We start from the raw sequence: 27,948 nt of genomic DNA, 5'->3' as shown, positions 1-27,948 counted from the left end.
TATTATAAACAGGTGAAGTTGGATAACCTGAAGAGATCAAAAGTTCTATGATCTTGCCCCGAGTTTAAACTGTCATTTCCGCCACAGCATTTTCAGACAAATCGGTTCGGCCGTTCATATAAGGAGTGTAACAAACATGTCATTTTTACCCTCCTCCGAAACTACTAAACCGATTTGATTTTTAAGCACACTAAGACTATATTTTGTCTTGGTAGTAACTACAAGAAGACGTTCCTCTGTAATACGAGTGAAACCTCGAAAACAGCTTACTATATACCCAATCAAGTAAAAACACCCACCTTTCTGTAGTCCGGGCCAGAGTGGGCACGCCCCCGTACTCTGGCCGTGCGATAAAACGACGCCTCCGCCTGCACCGGCAACTGCCCGCCCGCCGCCGCCGCCGCAGACAGGAACTGCCCGCCCGGCGCTGGCGCGGGGACCAGGCTGTCCACCTGCGCTGACGATAGACCTGGGAAACAGGAATAACATCATCATCATCAGCCTATCGCAGTCCACTGCTGGACATGACCTCTCCAAGTGCACATGTGGAATAACATGATAAATTAAATATTTTTTCAATGAGTGAGGTTTAGTCACCTAACAACCCCTAAAGTTAAAATTTTCTCAAATCCGGCTGACAGTCTCTGACACATATACACACTTGGAAATAGTAGAGAAATAATAAACAAACAAATAACAACTGTACTTAAAGTAGGATAATTCATTTGTTTCTTAGATCTGATTAAAATCTAGTTTTTGACCTCAGACAATCGTGGACTTATTTTTGCTGGTCAATTATGATTCCTAATTTTAGTATTTTGAATAATTTCGCATAGGGAACTGAGAACAATTTTAAACTATCAAGACTTTTAGACACAATAGGATTTTAACTATGTATTCTAATAAACAATCAACAAAAACACTCACCCGTAAAATTCTCACTAAGCAAATCGTCCGAACTAATATCTAATCCGGTCCCACTATTATCCAACACCGGGTTTATATCCGGGTACAGATCGGCGAGAGTGAACTCTGAGGTAGTGAAAGTGTCGTGAGTGTCGGACACGGTGTCGGACCGGATCTCGACAGCGATGGGCGTGTAGCGACACGGGGAACTCGGTGTCGTGGCTCTCTGGGCGTGGGGCGACGGTGGGGGTTTTGGTCGGAAATGTAACCTGAAACGAAGAAATAGGTATTATTAGTTTTTAAAACATAAGCCGAACGGTTGGCATTTTGGTACGAGACGCAAATGTAATTGAAATTTCGACAGCGATTGATTGTACCGTTGTAATGTATTGAAGTGTATCTGCTCAACGACAGGATTGATTATGATGAAACTTCGTGTGATTATGACGATTGATAAATAAAACCAATAATAAAATAGCCTTTACAATTAACCTCTTGAATGATCTACGCACCGGCATACAAGGTGTCCTTAATAATACAAATAAGAAATGCATGCAATTTGTCTGCCAAATTTTCATGCCAAAAGTGAACTGATTTGAATAAAATTTAGTATACATGTAATTTAGAGACTAAAGGCTCGAGCAGACCGGATGCGTATGCGTAACCACGTCGTAGACACGCGTATTGGCGTAACCATGAGTTGTAATGTATGGAATGGGACAGGCCACACCGCTAGCGTAACGACGCGCACGTCTACGTTACGCAAGGGTGTGGCCTGTCTCATACATTTCCATACATTACAACTCATGGTTACGCCGTAACTACGCGCGTGACTACGCTTACGTCTACGCATACGCATCCGGTCTGCTGGAGCCTTAAGAAAGAACATAGGCTATGGCTCATTTAGTTGAGGTATGATTGAAAATTATTGGAACAATGTTTTTCTTAACAATAGTAAAAACTCACCATTTCTTATTAACTTCATTGATAAACTGCTCAAACTCCTTCTCAACCGGTTGCAGACTCTCATCCGAATCATAACTGCTATCCGAACACCCGCCCAAGCTCTCTTCCTCATCACCCGTTGTAAATTATCTCTCACTACACCATCTAAAGTCCTTGCACTAAACCTAATATCACTTTTAACACTATTAACACTGTCTTGGATGACGTCGGGCAAGTCGGATCGGATGTCGGGCAGGTCGGATCGGACGTCGGGTAAGTCCGACTTGGTTGGTTCCTGCTTGATGTCCGTATCGGCTGTCCAGAGGTCGGGATTGCGGGCGAGGTGGCGTCGGAAGGCGTGTCTCCAAGGATATTTGCCGCTGCTGTGGTAATCCATTGATAGTTCTTTGGAGTTCTTTGCGCTTTCGTTTCGATGTCCTCCTGTAATTAAGATTGGTATGTTTAAGTTAAAATTTAAAATATTATTCCGTCTGTTTTGTTAAGAGAGAGTTTTAGAGCATACACCGTGATTTGCAGAAAAAGCTTCTTTAATACTGCGGTCCAGCGCCACCCATAGCAGAGTATATAGCCAGTAGTGATACATACGTGTGGCTGGTGGGGCTGGGGCGGGAAGGGCAGCGCGTGAACAGGTCGTGCAGCGGCGTCCGCGTGCGGTCCAGCGCCACCCATAGCAGAGTATATAGCCAGTAGTGATACATACGTGTGGCTGGTGGGCTGGGGCGGGAAGGGCAGGCGCGTGAACAGGTCGTGCAGCGGCGTCCGCGTGCGGTCCAGCGCCACCCATAGCAGAGTATATAGCCAGTAGTGATACATACGTGTGGCTGGTGGGGCTGGGGCGGGAAGGGCAGGCGCGTGAACAGGTCGTGCAGCGGCGTCCGCGCGGTCCAGCGCCACCCATAGCAGAGTATATAGCCAGTAGTGATACATACGTGTGGCTGGTGGGGCTGGGGCGGGAAGGGCAGGCGCGTGAACAGGTCGTGCAGCGGCGTCCGCGTGCGGTCCAGCGCCACCCATAGCAGAGTATATAGCCAGTAGTGATACATACGTGTGGCTGGTGGGGCTGGGGCGGGAAGGGCAGGCGCGTGAACAGGTCGTGCAGCGGCGTCCGCGTGCGGTCCAGCGCCACGCGCCCGCCGCGGCACAGGCGCCGCCGGGCGAAGCCGATGCAGCCAGACCGGAGGGAAGTCAGCGTGTACCTGTGAACACAAATAAGAAGGTCAATCACATGTTGAATTGGTAGGTCCTGGCTGTCATTTGAAGATCTTTGGCAGTCGTGACAGAAAGCCAGACAACCAGTCATAAAGAGTTCCTCGGGTAACTAACTGGTTTGAGAGGGTTAGACGGTTACCTAACCCGTACTACTGCACTCGTATAAATTGAAAGCCGAGCCCAACATTGTTGGGTACACATTTTATTTTACGGAATCTATTCCTAGTAATATTTCAAAGCTGAAGAGTTTGTTTGAAAACGCATATCTCCGGAATTATTGGTCCTATTTAAAAGTGATTACAGCGTTAGATAGCCGATTTATCAAGGAATACTATCGTCTACATTTTATCCGGGTTCGGAAAATAGTAATCACATAACAGGCGTGAAACTGCGTAAATTACTTTTTATCCGGGTACGAGAATAGCACCCACATGACACGAGTGGAACAGCTAGCAAAGAATATAAGTAATATAATAAAGAATGTGTTACCTATGCCTCTCATCCATCTCGTGCTCAAACATCCCGTCTTTGGAAGGATCATCAGGGTCCACGGGATCGCCGTACAGAGTCGACGTCGGCTGCAAATATAATGCTATATATTAAACACGATTAAAACTATTTCGTTCTATTCTATTTTTTTTCATGATGAACTTTTTCGATGTCGACGATTCTGCCACTGACGATTCAAATGAGAATAATTTCTATTTTTAGTTCAAAAAAGTTAAGTTTTTCTTGGTAATTTTCCACGGAATTGGTATGAACATTTAAACCTGAATGATATCACAGATTTTTACATCAAGCAATACAGTTATTTTGCTTATACATTTAAGATAGCAGTGGTGTTCTATCGTCAATTTGTAGAACGATTTGACACTTTCGGACTCGCACAGATTCCTTTGTCACAGAAAATATTTTGTGTGGCAACTTAACTTTCACACACTTAACTTTCTAGGTAATAGGTATCTACATATTTAGAAATCTGTGCTATAGGATCCATATTGTGTTACTTCTACCATATGCCAATGTGATGTATCTTACAAATGGAATCTAGGCACTAAGATCTTGAATTATTTCCAATATAAATGTAACATTATATCTCACCATTTCATAATAACAGCCGGGCTTGCGTCGGAAGGCGAAGGGCCCGTCGTCTGGCGGCGTGGCGGCGTCGGCTCGGCCGCTGCCCTCTTCCTCCGAAGAAGTGTACACGCCTGAATCTGTAATGTTACAAATATATCCACACTGTTATTTTTATTTCTTAGGACTCAAGTCACCAAGAATACTTCGATTAAGGTAAACAGCTGTTTATAATATTTTTTATAAATTACAATTATTATTTTTGGAGTTTTGTTTCTAAATCGATAGGATTCCCAAAAATACTATAAGTTCATTGTTAGAAAAGATTCTTTTGAATGATTTACGACCACTTTATCGGTGTAATTGGCCGTTTGAGGATCTTAAATCAATATTTTGACATGGCCAGTTTATAGAAAGTGCGGTAAGTAAATAGTAATAATATTTAAATTTAAAGAGTGATATTGAAAATATTGTACACTTTCGATAAACTGTATGTACCAAAATATTTTAAGAGGTTTAGAACTACCGTTCATTGTACCTTGTGACAAAACGTAGGTACCCTAATTTTCAAATTATTGAATGGACGAATGGTTGTAAATTTTAATATTTCTATTATAGAGTGCAGTATCCAGTACAAGAGATTAGATGCAGGAAACACATTAATATTAAACGGCAGTTTTACTTTTCTTTTCAGTTATCCTATAGCTTATTTAAAATCACAAAACAAAGCCTACCTGTATGAATCTTTATCCATATTATTACAAGATAATATTTATGAAGAAGAATATAAAGTCTCATTCATTGAATTAAACACTGAGACTATTGATTACTCAACTATTAAGTTAAAAATGTAAAACCCGATCAATACTACCTTTTAATTTCGCTCCTTAGAAGGATTTATAGTGAAAACCCTCGACACTATAGCTCATTATATAAATAAACCTAGTCACCTCAAAGGTTTATTTAGTACGTATAAGCGCCATGACATTTTAGCGCCACGACATTACAGCGCTACAACGTATTTGCGCCATGACATTTTGCGCCACGATGTTTTTGCGCCACATCGTGAAAGCGCCACGTATAAACTGATACGTACCTCGCAGCCCTGCACGGAGCCGACGACGGGATGCCTGTGTTTCCGTCTCTTGTACGGACGCTTTTCTCGCTGGAAGGCAACAGACTATCATGATATCTTACTCGCTTTTTTCTTACTTTAATATATGTATATAAAATTTGCTTTTTTATTTAGTGAAACATCTATTAGCGCGTTTAACACGTTCCCTACTTCCATATATTTTTATAAAAATGTATTCAAATTAGGCTGAAAAGCAGCACATTAATTTGAATATTAACTCGACGCTTTGAGTTGCGGAAAAACTCCCCATTTAACTTTATTTTTGGCTTATAAATACTTGAAAGCCTTAGTATTTGTGTGGGTGTGACGTATCAAAATACTTCGTAGTAAGTGCCTTTAGATGTTTCACTGTTAACCGGTCGACCGGTAATCACTTAAATATTTTTCGGTCTTAATCGGTAGGTCTTTAAGTTGCGAGTATCAAGCCCCATTTTCGTGCAGATTTCAAACACATTTTTTAAACACAGTGGCATTTCAATGAATCGATGTAATTTTTTCAAATTTTTAATCAATATACCTTTACGATTCGGTACATAATTCCTGCCACTGTTCCAATGTCTAACTTGTTTCTTAACATGTAAGGTCCATCATAGATAAGGCAACACAAATCTCCGATACATTGCAATATTTGTCTTTGGACGACTAATATAATTGACATTCATATACATTCGTACAAACGTAGCGAGCGATTTATGTACAAACTTATATGCATTTGTCATGCTAGGTACAAATATCACCGTATTTCGGAGAAGTGTTGCCATATCTACTTGGACCCTAAGACATAGAGGTGATATATCTGTGGGTACCTGTCGCGGCTGGTCGACGGGCGCGGGGGCGGCCGCGGGGTGTAGTGCGGGAGGGGTACGCCTCGCGACGGAACGACGACGACGTCAGCGGGACTGGAGTGTACGCGGGCCTGGAAATGGAAAGAATACATTTTTAATTACAAGATTATAGTGAAATTCAGGGTATTCGGAGAAGCTCGTGGCTTCTGGTACGATGTCCTCCTAGCTATATAATTGGCCATGGCGGCAGTTCTCATATTAGAAGATTAGCCAACTGCGCCGGACATATTATAGTGCAAGTGCAAGCATTCGCAGACACAGATGCACTCTTTATTCCTTCTCTCATAGTCCAATGGGACGGTAAGCCGACACGACCGGAGAAAGATCAGGAGAGACATTAACGAGATCTCCGATGCACAGGTGTGTTAATCACCAACTTCCAGGCTCCGGGCTGCTTTGTGAAAGTTTTAAACTCACAAAGCCCGTCCTGCGAATTTCGGCCCGTCCTGGGAATCGAACCCAAGATCTCGTGCTCAGCAGCCGCGCTTTAGCTAGCCCAACGAGGCAGTTGTCCAGGGTTGCCATGTGATGTTGGGCTTGCAAACCTTTGACAGACAGGATCCCGGGTAATGAGGGGACGTATTACACATACCTGGGCGGCGGGTCGGGCAGCAGCTGGTTGGCGAAGTCGCCGGCGGCGTAGCGGCGCTCGGCGATGAGCGCGGTGAGGCGCACGAGCTCGCGCTTGGCACTCTCGCGTCGCGCCACCAGCTCCAGCAAATTCAGTGCCCGAGCGAGATCACGACGGAGTTTCAGCATCTTCTCGTATGAGCTCTCGTCGTTTTTCCTGTAAAAGAATTAAGATTTATTGTTTAATGTGTGCAAGTTGGTGGTTTAAGCCAAAGACAGGAGTAGATTAATCATCATCGCTGATTGACGGTGAAGGAAAATATTGTTGAAAAAGTTGGACCAAAGTTTGAGCAAGCGCAGTTTTGGATGCTCATATCTTCTCTGTATGAAATGAGATGAAAGGAAACCATAACGCTTTGCAATTGTATAATTTAAATGTCAATCAACACATAGTCACACGTTTAAAATAATGTAAGCTTTTCTTCTTTGCTCTGGATGACACATAACAAATATCTGAAAACCATTAATTAAAGCAACTGTACTCTATTCTAGTGTCAGCTGTAGGTAGACGATTTCGTAAAGATTCTTATAATAAACTGAATGTGTTCGGCACTCACCTATTTTCCTAGTCTGCATCTTTTCCGTCCGCCGCCTGAACGCCAAATAGGGGTTATTAGAGGACTGGCCCGGCCTGTTCTCTGTTTTCACTGACAGGACCAATGGGTGTTGCTGTGGACAAAACAGTTCATGCAATCAATATTGGAGCGTCGGAGTCTTGTTAAATCTAAGGCAATTCTAATAGTCTATCCTTGTGCTCTTGGTTGCACCTGTCTCGGGTAACTACTTCCCGATCATGGATAAATAGTAGCGTATATGTCATACCGATATGTCAGCTATTTTATTGCCAAGTTTCACCAAAATCCATCCAAGTAGTTACTTACAAACTTTCGCAGAGTATTTTCATTTAATTAAAGATTCTGTCGGGATTCTAAAACTGTTATATTCCATTGCATCCCAATACCGTTTCCCCATTCAATTTTCTTGTCAATGGCAAAGATAAAACACAAAATAGAAAGGAGTTACCGTTTTCAAACATAACATACAAACACAAAATAACTAAACAATAACTTAAGTAAGTTTTAAAATGTGCAACTCACCGTATTGAGGCGCTTATTGAGCCAGTAATCGTACACGGCGATGACGAGGTCATCGTTCCTCTCCAGAAGCAGTTTAGCCTCGTTCAAGGTCACGACCGTCTGGCCTGAACTCTTCTCCAGTTTGTCCATCATCTGCTCGAATTTTAGCTCTGGAAATAAACAGAAGAAAATGTCAAGAAGTGTAGAAAGGATTGGATATGTTGGAGCGAAAATGATAATGTATTTATACGTGCCAATCCAGCTTTACAGGTATATTATATTGGAGACTATGGTTTCCAGGCCGAAAACATTTACGGATAGAGATGAAACGCAGGACCTGTAAATGTGTCCTTGCAAGCAAGTAAGTATCTCGTGTCATCAAACTACATCAAACATACCAGTTAGTATCACTATTTTAAAATTATTGTGGCTACATGCATCATACAATGCAACTTTTCTAAGTTTGTATGTACTTTCTTAGTATATCTTGGACATCAATGGCTGATAAAAGGTGAAGGAAAACATCTTGAGGAAACCTTGACTATCGCATTGAGCAAGCGTGGGGATTAATACTCAATCCTTGTCCGTGTGAGAGGAGGCCGCAGCCCAGCAGTGGGACGATAAAAGGCTGTAACAGTAACAGCGTATCTACATAGGCACCTTGTGAAACTTCTTCAGCTTTGAGTAGCTGTGGACCCCAAAGTGGTGACAGTAGGAGATTTTAATCTCCTACTGTCACCACTTCCTATCTGTTAGTAGTGGTTCCTGACCTTTTGTATTTTTCCACTTTGAACTCATATAGATGGTCATTCAGCCACAGAACGACTATGACCAGTTCTATCTCCCATTAATGAGCCAATACTTAATGCTACTGTTACTTATCCACTCGCTCCTCAAATTAGTCGTTAGTAGGTAACTACTAGTAAATAAATAACAATAATTTACATACGGGTGATTATGTATACCTGTGAGCTCTGGATGCCTCTGCTGCTTCAGCCAGCGCTCGTCGTCCGTGTCGATGTCGTATTCCGGCGCCTCTTGTTCCTCCCATAGCGCTGTAACAAATAAAAATACGTTTTGAATAATAGAATACATACAGAAATTGTAAACTTTTACTTAAATTGGTCTTTTCCTTTTAAAACTGCCTTTCTTTAACTTATATCTCAAATTCAACTTACAGTGGGTTGGAACGTTTCTGCATAACTACGTCCAATTATACCTTATATCATTATGTACTTCTCATAACACTAGGTCTGTGATCTTAAAAACTAAAATACTGCAGGCTTTCGAATCCTTAGAAACATCAAACACCTCTCAAAATCCCTTACATAATTGTAGATTCTAGAATATTCTGCCAAATAATTGTATAACGTAGTTAAAAATCCAACCTTATTCCGAAAAACCCTTATATAAAACAACGACTTCTAATGAAAAGGTTATGTAATCGGTATGGCTTGTTTGTATCACGTTTCCTGGAAAAGTGCGACCGTTAAATCAGTTACCCTCTTTTTCAGTTAATGAGCTATTGTTTAATTAAAGAATATGTATGTATTGTTAATTTTACGGGATACAATTAATTACATACCTATTATGCCATGCTATTTATAATTATCTCCAATTAATTAATGATTTAATATTGGGTGTAGATAATAAGCCGTTATTATACTCAGAAAATGAAGTAATTCTATCTGCCCATTTCTTGAGAGCTCAACGTTTATTGTCCTAATTTTATTTGGCATAATTATGTATGTTATTTGAACCCATATATTATGTATATAGGTTTAATATACCCATATCCCACATATTACTGCCCGCATCAACGGAGAACCGGGGTATTTGCAGTTTTTAAATAATTTTTCCTCATATACCAACTTAATAAAGAATACAGAAGTTATGCATATTACGGTAATTAATGTTTTTAACCCAACACACAATAAAACTGGTACATAATCCCGCAGCCCGCTACACGACAACTCCGCTCGGCGTCCGCCATGGTTCTACGAAGGCCGACACTCGACAGTGTAGAGAGCTCACAGCTGACAGCGCCGGCTAACGTAATCGCATCACCAGACGCGTGCGCAGACTTGATAAACACACACGAGGTTTTATGTCTCAAGATACCGAGTGGCATTTGTTTTGTTAGGGAATAAAATTGTGGTTTAAATTGAAAAATAATGTCTATAATGTCCGAAACAATTAGGTACGTTTGCGAACGTATGTAGAAACAGGCAATTATAATTGTCACTGGAGGCAACTCTTTAATTTAAAATGATCAAGTAAATCCCAAGATCAACCACAACATAAATCCATTTTTCTTAAAACTATTTACTTTGCAAATTGCGTGTAATAGTAAAGTTTGTTTAAGAAAGCTGACGTTTACTTAGTCCGTACTAAATTAAGTCCCAAAATATCGATGGGATTAACAAAAGTTAAGCCTAAAAGACAAAGGATGTAGAATCATCAACGTACAAAACTAAAGCTTATAAAACTATTTCATAACAACAACCGTATTATACATTTCCCCTAATCCCGCGGAGCAATTAAGAGTTAATCCTGGGCCGTCAAATAACCTCGCCAAGCGCGTATGTATATAACTAATAACTAGATAGTAGATAACATAAGCTGGGAAAGGGCAACAATAGCTAATTAATGTACTATACAAAGCGTTTGTATTCGGCTACTTATTACGTAAAATGGTAGTAAACATAAATTATGTAACTTTCCTATAGTCTATTTAGTAATCTGTGCATATAATTGGGTTAAAGTATATGTAGGAATAATCACATTTCTGTAAGTTATTCAAAAGAATCGTTACCAAATAGACATCCCCATAGAAATAGACCCTACTGGTATCTATAAAAATATAATGTGAATTTCTGTGACTGACGCCACGGGAACCAGCTAGTTTATTACAAAGACCTATGTTCACCGATAACAAACGTCTGTTTGTCTTAAAACAACTGTTTACTATGAATTTTCACGTTCAATTTTCAAAGTAAACTGTCGTTTTAAGAACATTTACGTTGTGGTTTAACTTGGCCTTATTCCTCCATACATCAAACATTCCCTTAATATTTATTCAAGAAACTATATGAAACAAAAATCAAAGTGGAAAGCATTTAATTGCCATTGAAAGCAATAACGCTACGTAATTAGGACAGACAGGTAGACAGGGCTGAAGTAGTGGCATAGCCAGACTATTCAATAACTAGCGTAAAGGGATTCGCTGCGGTTGGGGCACTCAGATCGGCTTTGGCAAACTATGAAATGCCTGTATCAACTGTACCCATATTGGGTTGATGGAAAGCTACGTGTATTAGTTATAATGTACAGCCTAAAGGGGAGTAGTAACTCAACTACATATTTTTCAAAATCCTTGCTATGTAATATTATAAATGCGAAAGTGTGTGTGTCTGGCATTTAAGCAAAAAGTACTAAACAGATTGAAATGCCATTTTGAACACAGACAGTCTAGAACCAGAAATATATAGGGCATAGGTTACTTTTATACAGATGCGGGATATAGTTCTTTTGGACCATGGGTGGATCCGTGGGGACAGCTAATTATGGTAAAAGAGAACATCGAAAATCCATAGAGCAAATCTGCAAAAGACTATGCACAAGCATGATGAAGCCAGAACACGGATACGAACTAAAACTCACGTGTCAGAATTCAAAAGGTTGCTCCCCTTTAAAGAAAAAACGTTCATAACAATGTAAAAGAAATTCAACTTATTCAGAACTTCTAAAGCTTCCGCTTGTTTCCCAAGGTTTTGTTTAAAAACAAATAGAAAGAGAAATTGGGACAAAACAAGGAAAACGTCATTTTGTAAGGTAAAATGAAATTATTTTTTGTTAACTTTTTAATTTGAGGTGGGAATAGAATTTCGAAATACATTTTCAAATAAAAGTGGACAACTCTTGCTAACAAGTTTTTTAGGACTTCAGCTCTAGAACTTTCATCCCTTTTCGTTTTTACTTTTTAATATTAGGTACACTTTGAACCCAATTTCGAAAATCAAAGGTAATTCCAGTCAAAACACTCATAAATTCTAATAAAAAATATTATGTTTATAGGCACACTCAAAATTCAATTTACGAGCCATTTCTAATGTTGATTTTACTTCAAACAGTAAATAGGTCAAAATAATTTAATTTTCGCCTTGTTTTTCGACGGAGACCGAAAATGTTTCATGTTTTTGTTTAATTTTAATTATATTTAAGCAACATCGAAAGACTTTCAATTAACGACCAATCTACGCAGTCTTTACATTTCAAATTAATTTTACCACGAAAATAATTACATTACAAAAAAAAATCTCACGACAAAAATATCTTCGGACAATTTACTACGCGTGCGTCCATCCTTATCACCCAGACATACACATACAATAGTTTACTTACACGCACACATTTGCAGAGCAACACACACAGACTCAAAGCGGTTTTGCTCGGTTCCTCAGTAATTCATCTAGCGCTAGCAATTGCTTTTATTGTAAAGACTATTTTGTCAGTCTCAAGTATTCCGTAAGGTCGTTGTTAACGCTGATTCTTTGCTAAAAGTGATTTATTGGACTTTAATAGACGCACAGGTTTTTGGAGATTTCAATAGTACAGGTAAAATTGTCCTTTACTTGCCGGGTCTGCGGGTTTGTTCGAAAGTGTTACCCTGGTACACAAAGGGCTTAAGAAGGAACATGGTGGAGTTTTAGTCAGTTAGAGTCTGACACTCCCTCACGCTGCACCCACAGCGGGAGGGGTCATATGATAATTCCACAATCTTTTATAAAGTACTAAACATATAAGACCACATTCGCTTTATATAAACTAGACATATAGATACTGTTACTAGGACACAATCCAAAGGAAAACCATGACGTAAGCTGAAATAATCTTCATGACGTAGATGTAACTGTAAGACGGTAGATTATAATTATAATCAGTTGTCACATTTTGCGAAGTCCTATGACCCATAATAATGATGACTCTTTAAAGAAGAATATGCTAATTAGGATCCCGTTTAGCAACGCGGGTTTGGTAAAAGTACATCTTCAGGCTGTCATTGAACATCCTTGGCAGTCGTCTACGGGTAGTCAGAAGCCAGTAAGACTCCAGTCTAACCAAGGGGTATCGGGTTGCCCGGGTAACTGGGTTGAGGAGGTCAGATAGGCAGTCGCTTCTCGTAAAGCACTGGTACTCAGCTGAATCCGGTTAGACTGGAAGCCGACCCCAACATAGTTGGGAAAAATGGATGGATGGATGAGGACACCTTCAGACACCATTCCCATACTTGGTACACCTTTTCAGGTTTGAAAACTAAACTAAAGAGAACAGAGAATGGATTGTGCTGAAGACGAGTAGCCTAGAGTTGGACTGCATACTGAGAAAATTTCAAACAGAATCGTATAAAAGCCAAGGATATTTTTATATACATCATTTTAACGGTACATAATGCAAATCAGATACATAAACGTTGTTGCTACGTCGTTCAGTCATAAAAATACGACAAGAATGAGTCATTGAAGATTTTCTTGGTAACACTAATGATAATGGGCTCGTAAAATCGATCCGATATGGACGGGATGAGATTTAAATGGCTGCTCTGCCCACATAATATCTATGTGGTTAATATGAGAGGCAAGAGAAAATCTTCATAGTTTTATGATTATTTTACCTGATGAGGAAAGCCTTATTTTAAAGAATATCAGTAGTAACCACTTGGGGCTGAAAATGGGAGGAAATTATGAGACAAATAAGTAGGTATTCTAGGGTTAACACAAAAGCCTTAATTACCCTAACGACACGTTGGCTTAAACATAGTAATTATATGTACTAAAAATACCAGTATAATAATTTCCCGAACTTACTTTAATCCGCTTTGTGAAAGATCACAAAGAGAGATCACTAATCGAAATCGAAACCTTACGAGCTCTGCTCGCAATTAATTTATGAAAGAACCACCTACGTCAGGAAAAACTATTAAGAATGATGGTATTTGATAATCCTACTAATATTATAAACGCGAAAGTTTGTATACATGGATGTTTGTTCCACCTTCACGGTGAAACTACTGGATGGATTTTCAGAATCAGAATCAGAAAAACATATAGGCTACTTTTTACCCAAATGCTGGAGTAATTCCCGAGGAGAAACCACAGGAGGAAACCAGAATTGTATGCGCACAATAATTGCTAACCATCAGGTGTGATAGTTGCAAAAACACCAAAAACCGGCACACGCCAAAACAATTATGCAAATAAATCCATTCCCGTTGTAACCCGAGATTCGATTAAACCCAGCATATGAAACATCAAAACATTTACATACGCATCAGGTTTGAGTAACCACCCATATAAATTTTAAACAGGTAACAAAACAAGGGTTGAAATACCCCTTCACTAATAAATAACGCTCAATCGGCAGGAACAATAGCCCAAAATGAAAAGAAACAAGTGCGAGTCGGATTCGCGCACGAAGGGTTCCGTACCATCCAAACTAATATTCTATATACATATATTTATGGATATCAAGCAAAATGAGCAAAAATCACGTTTGTTAAAAGTTTCCCCGAAAGCGGCAACAGAAATACATCATCTGTGAAAATTTCAGCTCTCAACTAACACGGTTCATGAGATACAGCCTGGTGACAGACGGACGGACGGACAGAGGAGTGAAAACAATAGGGTCCCGTTTTACCATTTGGGTACGGAACCATAAAACTGCAATTTTAACAAAGGGTTCTGTACATCGGGTTTTAGGTATCAATTTCAATATCCGGGGTGCTATGAAGAATTTATTCAAAAATGAATTCTATTTGTTAGACTTTAAGTTGATTTATTGATTGTGTCGTGATATTATGAGTGGGTGGTCAGACAAAACAGATGGCTGTGTTGTGAAATGGCTTCCATAAACGAAGGTACATCGTTCATGGTAAAGGATTTGAGGCAATAGTACTCCTACATAGAGTTTACGTTATGCAAACAAAACACTTCTGGTCTGGGAGAGGCACTTCGGGCTTCGGTAAAGCCGTTTCAAAAGGCTTTAGCAGAATATGTACTCAAATTATGTACAATATGTACAGACTATATTACATTTTGTGATAATAATAATAATACACCTGCCTGACGCGGTTTATCTGTAAATTCATATAAGTCAATTTTGGCTACCTATCAAAACAAAATCTGAAAATCTGGACAACCATTTTTACAAGAGATCTATAACCATTACTATGGACATCATAAAGGGAATTGGGCCAAAATTATGAACCCCAAGCCGTACGCGTCCAACAATGAAATCATTTTTCAAATCAGTTCAGTAATTTTGGAGCCTTTAGATAAACTGGAGAATCGTGCTACCTTTTTCCATTAGAATTAGCCAACGCCTTCGCATACGAACAAAATATACTACGTGGAGTTTATTGACCCCAAAATGTTGCAAATAGACGACCTTCCCATCCCTTTGAGAGTTCAAAGAGATATTCGGATGCGAGGGACGATATTAGCTCGCATGGGGTGCAAATTATATCGGACTGTTTTCCTTATTAAGAAGTGGATATTATGACAAATGTTTATCAGGAAACTAATTTTAGTAATGAGTTTTATGATAGAAACATGATACATGATGTTGTCAGTGAACCAACTGCCTAGTCATTTCCCAACTAAGTTGGAGTCGGCTTCCAGTCTAACCGGTTGTAGCTGTGTACCGGTGTTTTACATGGTGCGTCTGCCTATCTGACTTCCACAACCCAGTCAGTCACCAGAACAATCCGATACTCTTTCTCATGACTGGTTGACAGATTTTCTGGCTTCTGACTACCCGTAACGACTGCCAAAGATGTAAAATGACAGTCAGGACCCACCAATTAACCGCCCTTCCGAAACACGAAAACAATAGAAAACAAAAGACGTTCAAAGAGTCAACATGGTTAGTTTTGGCCTGCCTCTGCAGCGTACCACATGAACACAATGCGTGAACTAAATTATACGTTTTAATATAAAACGGGATAAAGCACATATATTCTGATATGTGATAACGTAATAATGTGGTGTGAAGTCGTAATTTCCCTCGGGCAGCGTGGGTAGGGTCCACGGCGTAATATAATATCGTAATATTGCCATATCATAGCGTTTTCGATAAAGCATTCGGAGATAAGACCGAATATCGGGTTATTAAAGGAGTATAGCTCAAAGTTACGTTTATAGGTATGGACATAATATAATGTTTATCTGTTTCCCACGTCCTTAGGGATTGGCAGCAAAGGCTTGCAACTTAAAAGCATCATTTGAGGGTACCAAATCAGTCTGTCATTCAGGGCGACCTATATTTGAGCAATGTTTAGCTTTAGAAATGAAATTCTACGAAAGAAATTCTAGAGATATGAAACGCCACTGATTTTGTAGTTACAGAGATTATCCCTATACATATCCTCATTAAGAACTCCTATCTTCCCTTAATCAGTCACATACGTGTTTCAAAGCCAGGAACATGTACTCCTGCTAAATCAATTCGAGACACAAACACATAAATTAGCTCAACCTCTAAACATACATACGTATAGACCACACAACAGCATGGATACGCCAATCAATTAAACTTTCATATTACATTCGATTCGACCTTGTCGCGTCAAACCGAGTGCTGTAAATTGATGTCAAACGGCACGTCAAAGTGGTGTCAAATCAAGTACTGTGTAGAAGCATTGGGACTTACAATCTCGATTGATTTATGGTTAGTTTCATCTGGACCTATTCCATCTTCTTTTCTTTTTATCGAGTGAGCTGCAGGTTTTATTAACCTAACAAGCTTGACTTTCTTTGACGTGGAATTCACCAATTTACATATTCTATGATGAGAAGAAAAGTTGCTAGTCGATATAAACTACATAAAACCGTGTTCGCCTAATGCTCCTCATCGTCAAATGAGTCCAGTTGTTTAGGGAGATTGAAGCAGTTTCTTAACTAAGTGAAATAAATCTGATTATGTTTCTTTAGCTACCCAGGGAGGAATACCTGCTTGGATTTAGAACATCAGTTGTCTTGAAAATATGTAGTTTAACATCATAACAGAACAAAACCAACATGACCATATGGCTTTTTAACAGGGGAAAATCCTCATGGACTACCCTCCACCTGGGGTCGGTGGAGGGTGTGCCGGACTCTTACCGGCTAAAACCCACCCAGTGTTGCCACCAATTACCTTGTGTCGAGGGCACGGGTATCGCCTAAGCAATGACCATATGGCTTCACCTACTCAATCCGACTAAATGATCTCTTTCTTGAAAATTAAAGAGATCGGAGTAATCATGAGGGGATCAACATTTAAAACATTTTAAATGAGCCTTCGAACTTAAAAACACCAGCTCATTCGAAAATATTAATCCAGTCCACCAATTCGCAAGCAAGCAATTTGAAGACAGATCGGTGTCAAATCTATCAGGAGAACCCTCGAATGGAAGACCCACTTGACCCATATCTAGTTGTTTGGCTATTTACTATAGTCGAACTGTTAAGTTTCGATGAAGCCGTTGAAACAGTCGTGTATTTGTTTAGTTTTGGGATTGACTGTTCCTGTTTACGTATTAAGTTTGAGAGGAGATAGAAAATTTAAAATATTGGCCATGAAAGTAGATAATCGTTTGTTTTATCGACAGATTGAGACCTTTAGACGTGATAGATAAATTGTAGGATGAGAAGGAGATAAATTAATTTCAAATGAAATCAAATCAATTTTAAATGCCATAAACGTGAATGTATGTTTAGTGCACATGTTTGTTACACTTTCACACAAAACTACTGATTTATTTTGAGAATACCATCGTTATATTGCATAACATCCGAGTGATACATAGGCTACTTTTATCCATATGCAAGAAGAAGTTCCCTCAGGACGTGGGTGAAACCGCAGACTGAAGATGGTATGAAATATTACAACGGCATAGGCATAGAAATACAATTGAAAACGGTTTTATTTATAGAACTTAAAAAGGAACACGACACAATACAACATTTCTGTTCATAGCTCTTGGAGTAGAAATCCCACAAGAGCGATTTCTATTTATTAATGGAAATGGAATATATCGATTGCTTTGCGGTTTCGGCTATCCGATACGTCTGCGTATCTGGCAGATTGTTCATGCTGGTTCGTTGCTTTTACTTGTCAGTTCAATATTTGAATTTACCCTTTATATTAAACTAGTTACAGAATTTGTCAGTACAATTTTGCTATAAAACGGCAGATGACATCAGAGATAGACGTAGGTGAATACTTTCCAAGGATATTGGATGAAATCGGGAAACTGGGAGTAGTCTATACTTTTGAAACCTAACAGAATTTCCCTCAACTTAAGCTTTGCGCACCCAGATAAAAAGTGGATCTATCTATACCATAGACTAACCTCCCCACTCAGAGACATTTAATGGTTAAATAAGCCATTCCTTAGTGAATGATTTGTATGACATTCCGTCACTAAGGAGTGACTTAAGTAATCATTAAATGTCTCTGAGTGGGGAGGTTAGACTTACTGGATAAATGGGCCATTCAGCGCGGAAAGTATTTTTGAATCAGATATCATACCAGTATATTCTAAGATTAGTTCCTTGACACAAACAAACTCATCAGCTTCATAACATTACTACCTAGAGATATTTTGACGTAAGATGTAAAATCATAACATCAGTAGGTATATATATTTTGACGTATGAAGTAAAAACGTGGCTAGAATATGAATCGTCGTAGCTTCAATGAATAGGTGCAATAAATACACGTAGGTGCCACGAGTCGGGTTGCCAACGTGATTAACTGGTGAAGCTGGCTGATACTGCCAACTATGACTAACGGTTTAGTTTAAGAACATTTGTTATAGTTATTTAGTAGTTAGGATTACTAATAGGTTTACGTCACGCTTTTTCAAACGTGGGTAAATGGTATCATAACGACAGATCTGTTTCAAATCGCATCCCTGATAATAATCGTACCTATTTTTCAGGGTTCCGTACCCAAAGGGTAAAACGGGACCCTATTGTTTCGCTCCTCTGTCCGTCCGTCCGTCCGTCACCAGGCTGTATCTCATGAACCGTGATAGTTAGAGAGTTGAAATTTTCACAGATTATGTATTATTTCTGTTGCCGCTATAACAACAAATTGACTGAAAATGAATTGAAAACTAAAATAAATATTTTGGGGGCTCCCATACAACAAATGTGATTTTTTGCTCATTTTAAATAATGGTACGGAACCCTTCTTGCGCGAGTCCGACTCGCACTTGGCCGGTTTTTTCTAATTCACATATTATATATGGTATATGTTAACAGAAAATATGATTCCATATATTCTACCAATAAACAAATGAAAGTGCTTTTAGGAAAACTATGAAATGTGTCCAATACAATTTCATTTAGCCATTTTCCGAGAAATTTTAGGAAATAATATTAATTTACTAGGAACTCGGTAAAAGTATACAAAATACACATTCGCTCTGACAAAATAAAACATTAATTATATGAGAGTCTGTGTTTGTTTTACGAACGTTAGCTAAATAAATATACCGTGTCTCCGGCAATATTTCAGGGTAAACGTTTGTTTTATGCCCGTAAATAATTTTGTATTGTACAAAGTTGTGTGTAAAGGGATGGTTAGGTTTATATTTACATACTAGCTTCCGGAAGCGGTTTTACCTGCGTACACAGAGAACTATCTTCTTCCTAGTAGTCTTTCTTGATAAATACTATGTTAACACTGAAATATTTTTCAAATCGAACCAAACGTTCCTCAGATTAGTGCGTTCAAGCAAACAAACTCTACAGCTTTATAATAAGAGTATAGATATGGCAGAATGTCCCTACATTTACAAGCCATGTACAAAAACGTAGCCAAAAACTAAAACTTAAAAGCCGAAAATACAAATATGGGTGGTGCTTTTAGAAAATGGTTCAAAGAAACTGACCCACATACCTGGTACGTGTGTAGACAGATAACTAATACGGGCTAAAACCTCGTCGGAAAAATTGGTAGAAAAACCAGCTAAAGCTTAGATTTTCTAGCGACTCTTATATGTCACCAGTATATGAGATGGGGTTTATAAAATCTGTTCCTAGATAAGAGCAGAAGTTACTACTATGACTACAAGAGGACAAGCATCTATACATATGACCAGGATCCCGTTTTTATCTTCATACCTAATTTAACCACGACTGAACACTTCTGTCCTCAAAAATTACGTAAGTAACTTCCGTAAATTTTAAGCGCGATGCGCGACTTCCACTTCATTAGTTAGTTTATCTTAAGTTAATTACGTAGCAAAACTTACAAGTGCAAGGGCGGCCTAAGAAGAAACACATCTAAATGACCAGAATCCCTGTCTATCTTCATATTCACATGTCTATCTTTCAAACACTGTCAACTAAGGGTGGTCGGTCACACTACGCGACTTGGAAAACAAGATACGCCTTACAATTTTCCTATTAAAAGCCAGACAATGGCTATATCAATATAATAAATTGAATTTAATTACACACAGGGCACCCTTTGTGTTCGATATTGAAAATAAACTTGTAGGGAGTCCGCAGGCAGTCTGCTGGGAGTTTATAGGGGAGGGCTCTATGATTTAATTAAGAGTTTTCAAAGAACGGCGTATAGGATTGTTTTTACTTTTAATGTGACAACCATTTTATGTTAGACATAGAAGTAATTTCCATATTGTTTAGTTAAGTATATGTAATTAATAGCTGTTCCCGTAACCGGATAAAACTTTTGTTCAATAGGATCAGTATTTTTGTCGAAAAACCTGACAGACAAAGTTACTTTCTCATTATCTTTATTTCTATTCTATAAATAAGAAAACCATAACCATAATATGAATTAACCTTTTAAATACTTATCGAGTACAAAACTTCTGAACTAAAAATAACATGATTAATAGTTGTTGATCTTTATGAAACTTTACTTAAAAGTAAAGAAATAAAAAGCTTATCATCTCGTAGCAATTAAAACGTGGAAAAACAACTACATAAAGAAAACTGCTTCGGTGACAAAAACTTGATCCTCAAGTCAGATAGAGCTATTCAATTTTCCGTCAGGAAATTGTGAATAGCCGAGCAAAGATTTATATTAAAAACTTCAAGTGAATTAGGACTTACTAGTCACTTTGAGCTGATAACAAGAAAGGACACGACTTAATAAATGATCTTACTCATCTAAGAACTAAATAAAGTAATAGGTATAATACCTAACATTTTAAAATTGATTGTCCGTTTATAACATAAATACTCTGATATTACTGAACTTATCACTATCCCCGGGTGTGTATCAAAGGCTATGAGCATTGAGCATATTTTGTCCAGTCCGGGAATGGAATGCGGGCGCAACCGCGAGAAACCTTAAGCTTATAAATAGACCATATACTACTCAAAACATACTCTACAAACATGAAAATTTTCTAAATAAATTTTCACGTAGATTTCAACCCTACACTTCAGTAATAAGGTTGAAAACACGAGAAAACTTGTCGACCATTCATTTTTCATATAGAGCACACAGTTGGTAAAAATGTACTTAACTAATTATATACCTCGAAAAAGTGACCTAAATAAAAAGAACTTTGAAAAGGCTTGTATGTATAAATGAGCAAGGGCTATTTAAAATTAACATATGTATATTATTTACGAGTATGTACGGTACGCTCGTTAACTGAATACTCGACGAGATTCCGACGATGCAGAATGCTGGCTGATGACTAATGGAAGCCGCGAAATGTATAAAAAATGTGGTGATGTTTGTGCAGGTGTATAAAAGACGGGTTCCGTACATAAAGTAGCACTGTTATTTATACGTAGTAGTACAACATCATAGGAAAATAAGACCTAAGTTTGTAGCATGAAGGCTCCAGAACTACTGAACCGATTTGAAAAATTCTTTAACTGTTGGGAGGCTACACTATCCAAGAGTGACGTAGGCTATATTTTGCCCGGGTACGAAAGAAGTTCCCTGACTGCGGGTGAAACCAATATCTCTTATTGTTACTGTTACAGCCTTTTATCGTCCCACTGCTGGGCTGCGGCCTCCTCTCATACGGAGGATTGAGCATTAATCACCACTGGCTCAATGCGGGTTGGTGATTTCGGATTATATAATCCAGGTTTTCTCAAGAGTGTTTTCCTTCACCTTTTATCAGCCATTGGCGTCCAAGATAAACTTAGAAAGTACATACAAACTTAAAAATTGCATTGGTACTTGCCGGAACTGGAATCGAACCCACACCATCATACTCGAGAGGTTGGTTCTTTACCCACTAGGCCACCACGACTTACCGATATCAAAAATAAGACATTCAGCAAGTTCAGATATCTCATACAAATTATTTTAAGCCAAAACGATTTTTCAAAGGCGACTTCCTCATTTCTCTACAGAACCCTAACTCACCCGTATAAAATACGTGCGGTTTCCACAGCACTGCTAGTGGTTGTAAAACTTGATGTCTTCAGTTCTATCTTTATCTTCATTGCAATGTTACGTAGAGGTTAACAACCGGTCACTATTGTCCGATGCTTTATCGATGTTGATGTAGGCTACGTTATTTAGTTAATCGATTATGTAGCCTTGGCCTTTGTTGTTTCAGGGTTAACTGTCCTGTTCTAATTGAGGTGAAAGAGGTCAAGCTAGTTAAATTACCTTCCTTCTTTTAACTATACGAGGGTCACACTGAAAGTTTTAGAACTGGCCACTTATAAACAATATAATAAAAAATAATTCTAAAATTCGAAAATAGGACTCTTTACCAATATTACTGAGTATATATTTAATTCATTTGTCATTTGTTTTACGATTTGGCGGCAAATTGAAAATTGTCTGTGTCACGTCAACATGAATTTAACACGAGAAAATTTTCGTGCAATGATTTTTTATGACTTTCGATGTCATTTAAGTCAACAAGAAAGTTATGATAGACTACGATTGGCCTTTCACGATGAAGCCCCATCTCGTGCGACTGTTTACAACTGGTTTAATGAGTTTAAACGTGGTCGCACTAATCTCACTGATGATTTACCTGAGGGACGGCCTTCTACGGCGACGACTGAAGATTACATCTGTGTTGTGCGGCGTATGATAGAGACTGATAGAAGAGTGACCTATCAGCAGATTCGGACAAGCTTAGGCATCGTTATGAGTCAAGTGCACAAAATCCTCCACGAACATTAAGCGGTCAGGAAGCTTTGCGCCTGGTGGATACCTCATAATTTGACTGAGGCTCAAAAACTCCATAGTGTGGATTGGTGCCGTAAAATGATTAAAAGATTTAACGGAGGTGACTCAAATGCTGTGTTCGACGTACTAACACTACAATAAAACATATAATAAAACGAATAACTGGCTAATGTAACCAGATTCTGATTTTCTAAGAACTTTCAGTTTGACCCTCGTAGTATGTATTTCCTGCCTGGGATTCTGTTTAACTTATTTTTGTCCACTCGCTTCAAGTTTTCAAATGCCAAAATACGTCTTAATCGATTCAATGAATAGAATGTTTCATTTGAAATCGGCTCCACACGTCTTTTCTTCCATATTTCTCCGGCTAACGTGATTTCATTCACCGCGAAGGAGTTACAAACTACTTTGTAATCAATATGCATATTAGTTTACAATACAGGATAATATATTATTATCCAATATCCACATAGCCAAAGTTAGATGCTCTGCTATTCTCCCGAGGGAGTTTGAACTATGTTTGGAACCATTGCCTGTGAATACAAACAATCTGTATTTCATAGCCCATGGGAGTATTATTCTATGGCACAATCAACTGTGATTGCAAGCCAGCATAGGTGGATATTCAGGCTGCATAATATGAGTATAGAACTTGGGAATATACCTGGAAATGCTTGTTTATTAAGAGACATATTCAGAAGACTACATTTGAACAAATCAACATGACCGGAGAGAGATCAGGTGCAGGACCGACAAGAACATGCTTTCCGATGTACGGGTGTATCAATCACCAACTTAAAGGCTCGGGGCTGCTTTGTGAAAGTTTCTAAAGCACTTTCGGCCTGACCCGGGAACTGTACTCGAGACCCCGTGCGCCAGAGATGTCAGCAACCCAGCGGGGCCAGAAGAGCCAAGGAATGCCGGGGCTGCAGGATTGTTCGAAAGAGTTACCGCGGCCCAGGTACATAAAAGGCCTTCGACGGAACACGACGGTTTTAATCAGTAAGAGTCTGACACTCCCTCACCGCTGCACTGTGTTTTCAATAGAACAAGCTAGCTAGACAAAAGTCACTGTCGAATTTCCTGGAATTTATCACATGAGCCTAGAGCCACATAAATGCATGTCCCAATTCTAAGAATTGTTTTGCTTCAATGTCAACTACTGGTAAGATAATGAGGGCAGTATAAAAGAGAAGAGGTAAAATTACTTATTTCTTGCATTTTGCGCTTATCGAAGTAACAACATATGACAGTGAGTTTAAGTTTTTGAAAATGTTAGTGATGGATCTTCAAGTAAAAGGTATGTACTTTTCAATTCTAGTTAGAAAATAGATATACTTTCACCGCACTGTTTTTAAATACCTAGAGTTTTAAAGAGTATGTTATTTTTGGTCAATTTTCTGAATTAATTGGACTAGAAAGTACTTGTACCCTTATGTACCCGGGCTGAAAATGATATGTATTACAGCCATATCTGTGAGCTTTATATTTTACTCATTTTGATCCGCGCATTTGAGTGCAACTTTGTCATTCTGTCTGTTGTTTCAGAATACGAGTTCTCAGTCTCAAAATTGAGTTTTTGATGGATGGCAGAAACATCCCAAAGAGAATCGTAATAGTAGACTATATGACTTTCTATCGATGAAACGTGATCTTGGGAATATCACGGAAGCATCTGCGCGGGAAATTAAAATGACAATTGGAAGATTGTCATCCAAATTTGTAGAGAAATGGGGAAAGTTCTGGAAAGCGTCGCGATCGTTTTCTGACTAAGAATTCTGAGTGGTTATCTGGTGATTTTACGTTCAGAGTATCCATCTACTACTCAGCACCATCATCATCAAGTAAGACTTCGGTTTCTGGGCGTCCATCGGTGGATTTTACTGAAGCTAGTGAAAAAACGAAAAGGAGGCGCGTGGACGACCTTCTTCGAACACGGGATGTAAACCAGTTAGTAGTGGCTGCTGAACTATCAGTGCGATTGTCTGGACATCGGAACTTCTGTGATTAAAGATGCAAGTCAAAGTCCTGAAAAGTGCCAAATAATGAAAGCAAGTGTGGGTGTACGCGAAGAATCGAGATGTTTGTCAAAGGAAGAGGCTTTGGCATATTACGTAGATGCCAAATCTTTAAAATGCCAAATATTTAAAATCTGTAACTCCTGGTTCATCACTATCCCTTATAAGCAAATGGGGGTGCTATGGAAGTTCCAGTCATAATCAAAATCAAAACTCATTTATTCAAACTTGGCTGCAAAACAGCACTTTTCGAACGTCAAAAAAAAAGTCATAGTAGTTTTTATCAAAATATCAGTAGAGCTCTAAATAATATTGTACTAATCAATTTATAAGAATGTGTACCTTATCTAACTTTATTATTAGTTAAAAAATATTGATAAAAAGTACTAATAGTGTCCCATTGTGTAATTAGTAGCTAGACTATTAGTAGTTGAGTATTTTATGACTATTGTTAATTTTATTTATTGTTGTCTTTTAATTTTCCGTCATAAACGAAATATCTTTTGTCATTTTTTGTTTTTTTGGTGCACGTGACCCTCCCTACCTCTTTTTATTTGGGTGTTTGGTGCTAAAACCGCATTAGAATATCATAATAAAGCCATACGAAGCAAAATACCCCAATAAATAATTTTGTCTAGCTAGCTTGTTCTAATGAAACCACTGTGCGCTGCACAGCGGGATCTTTGTCGTCGTTAAAAAAGACCCGTGCGCCGAAGTCGCGCTATGCGACCACTAGTCCAAAGGTGCCATACCTCCCATTTCAACAAATTTCAAAACACGGTCGAAACGAGCTCAATAGTTTTATTTTACTACTTCCCTACACTGCTAGACTGTAGTAGTTAAATACAAACTTCTTCGTGCTAATGAAAACTATAGAGCAGGTAATGTATGAAAGTTTCCGCAACTGGTTTCCGAACTTCATACCTACCAGCGTTTATGAGTATTGAGTACGTTTATGTTAAGAGTTTGTTAACATTTAAACTTGTTTATTGGATTTATGATTGCTTTTAAGTTTAAGACCTGGTTGGACCACATAATAACGATAACCAGACGTTTACTTCTGCCCATTGAGCAAATTAGCGATTTGATAACTGAAAATTTTCGGTCATCGTTATAGTTGAATGGTATCAACTCATCGTAAGCTTCTAGTGGTCGCATGTTTCGATTTTTTTTAAGTTGTAGATCCTTGAATCAGAACAAAAGTTACACCTTATAACATTCTTTTGTTTACGGAGACCAGCCATCCTCCGAACCTTTTTCCCAACTATGTTGGGGTCGATCTCAAATCGATCTCAGTGGCGTGCACTTGAAGAGGCCTATGTCCAGCAGTGGAGTGCGATAGGCTGATGATGATGATGATGTTGGGGTCGGCTTCCAGTCTAACAGGATGTAGCTGAGTACCAGAGCTTTACAAGAAGCGACCAGATGACTTAGTTAGTATATCTTAGTATACAAACATTAAGCATATGGTTTTAATGTAAATTGTACATGTACGTACATACATTAGACTTGTATTTACTGTATATAGTATTGATGCTTAGTCACTACTTATCAAGTCTGGTATGACTAATCTATTGAGGAGATCAGACAAGGGAGAATCAATGGAGTGTAACCGAATTGATATAGCATCATGTACGTAGTTAAACATGTTTTTAACGATACACTACATTTTGCCGTCATCGAGTTTCTTCTCCAAAACGAATCTCTCTCAATTAAATGTATCCAGTAACCTAGAATTTTATAATTTTGGAAAGCTTACAAAATTGAGCATAATTGCGTTCAAACTTTCCGTTGTAATAATTACTTAAAATTACTACCAATTAAGGTATAATTAGGAAGACTAGCTATTGTCACAATTCTTGAAAGTCGCTATTGATTACGTGAAGGATAAATGGCTTGCAAAACCAACTATTAATTAACTAAATATTCTGTACCAAACACAGATTAAAATATTGTAGACCAGACTAGATATTTCATATAGAATGGTTCTTTATTTGTAATCCTAACGAGAAAGTATGTCTTCAGGTACACATTAAGGCAATTTCTTTTAACTAGTTGAAAAGAACCGAAGCTATGGAACACTAAGGACTCAAAAAGAAACAGAAAGCAGCGTGCAAAAGCCTTGTACATCTGTTCTATAACTACAAGCATTATGTACAACATACATAAAAGAACGATTAAAATCACCCAGTTTTATACCTATACATAGGTATACTCGTACACATATGTCATGTGCACAAAAGCTTTTAACCAGAGCATTCAACGTGAACAGTTGACGACCTGCCCTTTGGGTGCGTCCGGATTAAATATAGCTACAGATATTTTATTCTGCATTTACGTTACAAAGCCAAAATCGAATTAAAATGTGTTTCCGTAGTGAAAAGTGGGACTGTTATGATTTTTGAATCCCAATAGCTGATTTTGCAAACCATGAAATTCACATAACATTATACAGAGGAAAAATTGTATGTTTGTTTGTTTATCATGGATAAACTCAAAAACTACTGGACCGATTTACAAAATTCTTTCACCACTAGAAAACTACATTATCTGCGAGTAACATGGACTATATTTTATTCTAGTACGGGAGTAGTTATTATAGGACGCGGGTGAAAAGCAGCGAACCGTGGTAAATATTTCGAAATTAACTTTTGTACCAAAACTGTATCCCTATTTTAACACAAGGAAAAATAAAACAGGATTTATTCATCTGCTATCAATTTCAAACAACCAGGAAAACTGTACTGGTGCGTCGGTATTATAAAAATGCAACAACACACAATTACGTACTCTGTTTACCGATACAGCCGTTTCCGAGTAACGATAGGTACATACAACAAGACAGATGTTACGCGTCATATGGCGTGCAATTGCGACGCCAACGTCCG

The 27,948-nt window shown here is 38.5% G+C and overlaps 1 protein-coding gene across 1 annotated transcript in view; it reads right to left on the bottom strand.

Moving 5' to 3' along the window:
* The window catches only part of LOC110369605 (uncharacterized), a 104,357-nt gene that overhangs the window by 2,162 nt on the left and 74,247 nt on the right, over nt 1-27,948 (bottom strand). Inside the window, 17 exon segments of the mRNA XM_064041943.1 lie at nt 300-469; nt 928-1,175; nt 1,873-1,963; nt 1,966-2,256; nt 2,259-2,292; nt 2,458-2,816; nt 2,914-3,068; nt 3,571-3,659; nt 4,183-4,323; nt 5,282-5,323; nt 6,100-6,125; nt 6,128-6,154; nt 6,157-6,209; nt 6,731-6,929; nt 7,329-7,437; nt 7,866-8,014; nt 8,810-8,899. Coding sequence (XP_063898013.1) covers nt 300-469; nt 928-1,175; nt 1,873-1,963; nt 1,966-2,256; nt 2,259-2,292; nt 2,458-2,816; nt 2,914-3,068; nt 3,571-3,659; nt 4,183-4,323; nt 5,282-5,323; nt 6,100-6,125; nt 6,128-6,154; nt 6,157-6,209; nt 6,731-6,929; nt 7,329-7,437; nt 7,866-8,014; nt 8,810-8,899 — 2,273 coding nt within the window.

Source organism: Helicoverpa armigera, chromosome 27, assembly GCF_030705265.1.
Source record: "Helicoverpa armigera isolate CAAS_96S chromosome 27, ASM3070526v1, whole genome shotgun sequence".
NCBI classification, from domain to species: domain Eukaryota; kingdom Metazoa; phylum Arthropoda; class Insecta; order Lepidoptera; family Noctuidae; genus Helicoverpa; species Helicoverpa armigera.
This window is presented reverse-complemented; position numbering and strand designations above follow the sequence as displayed.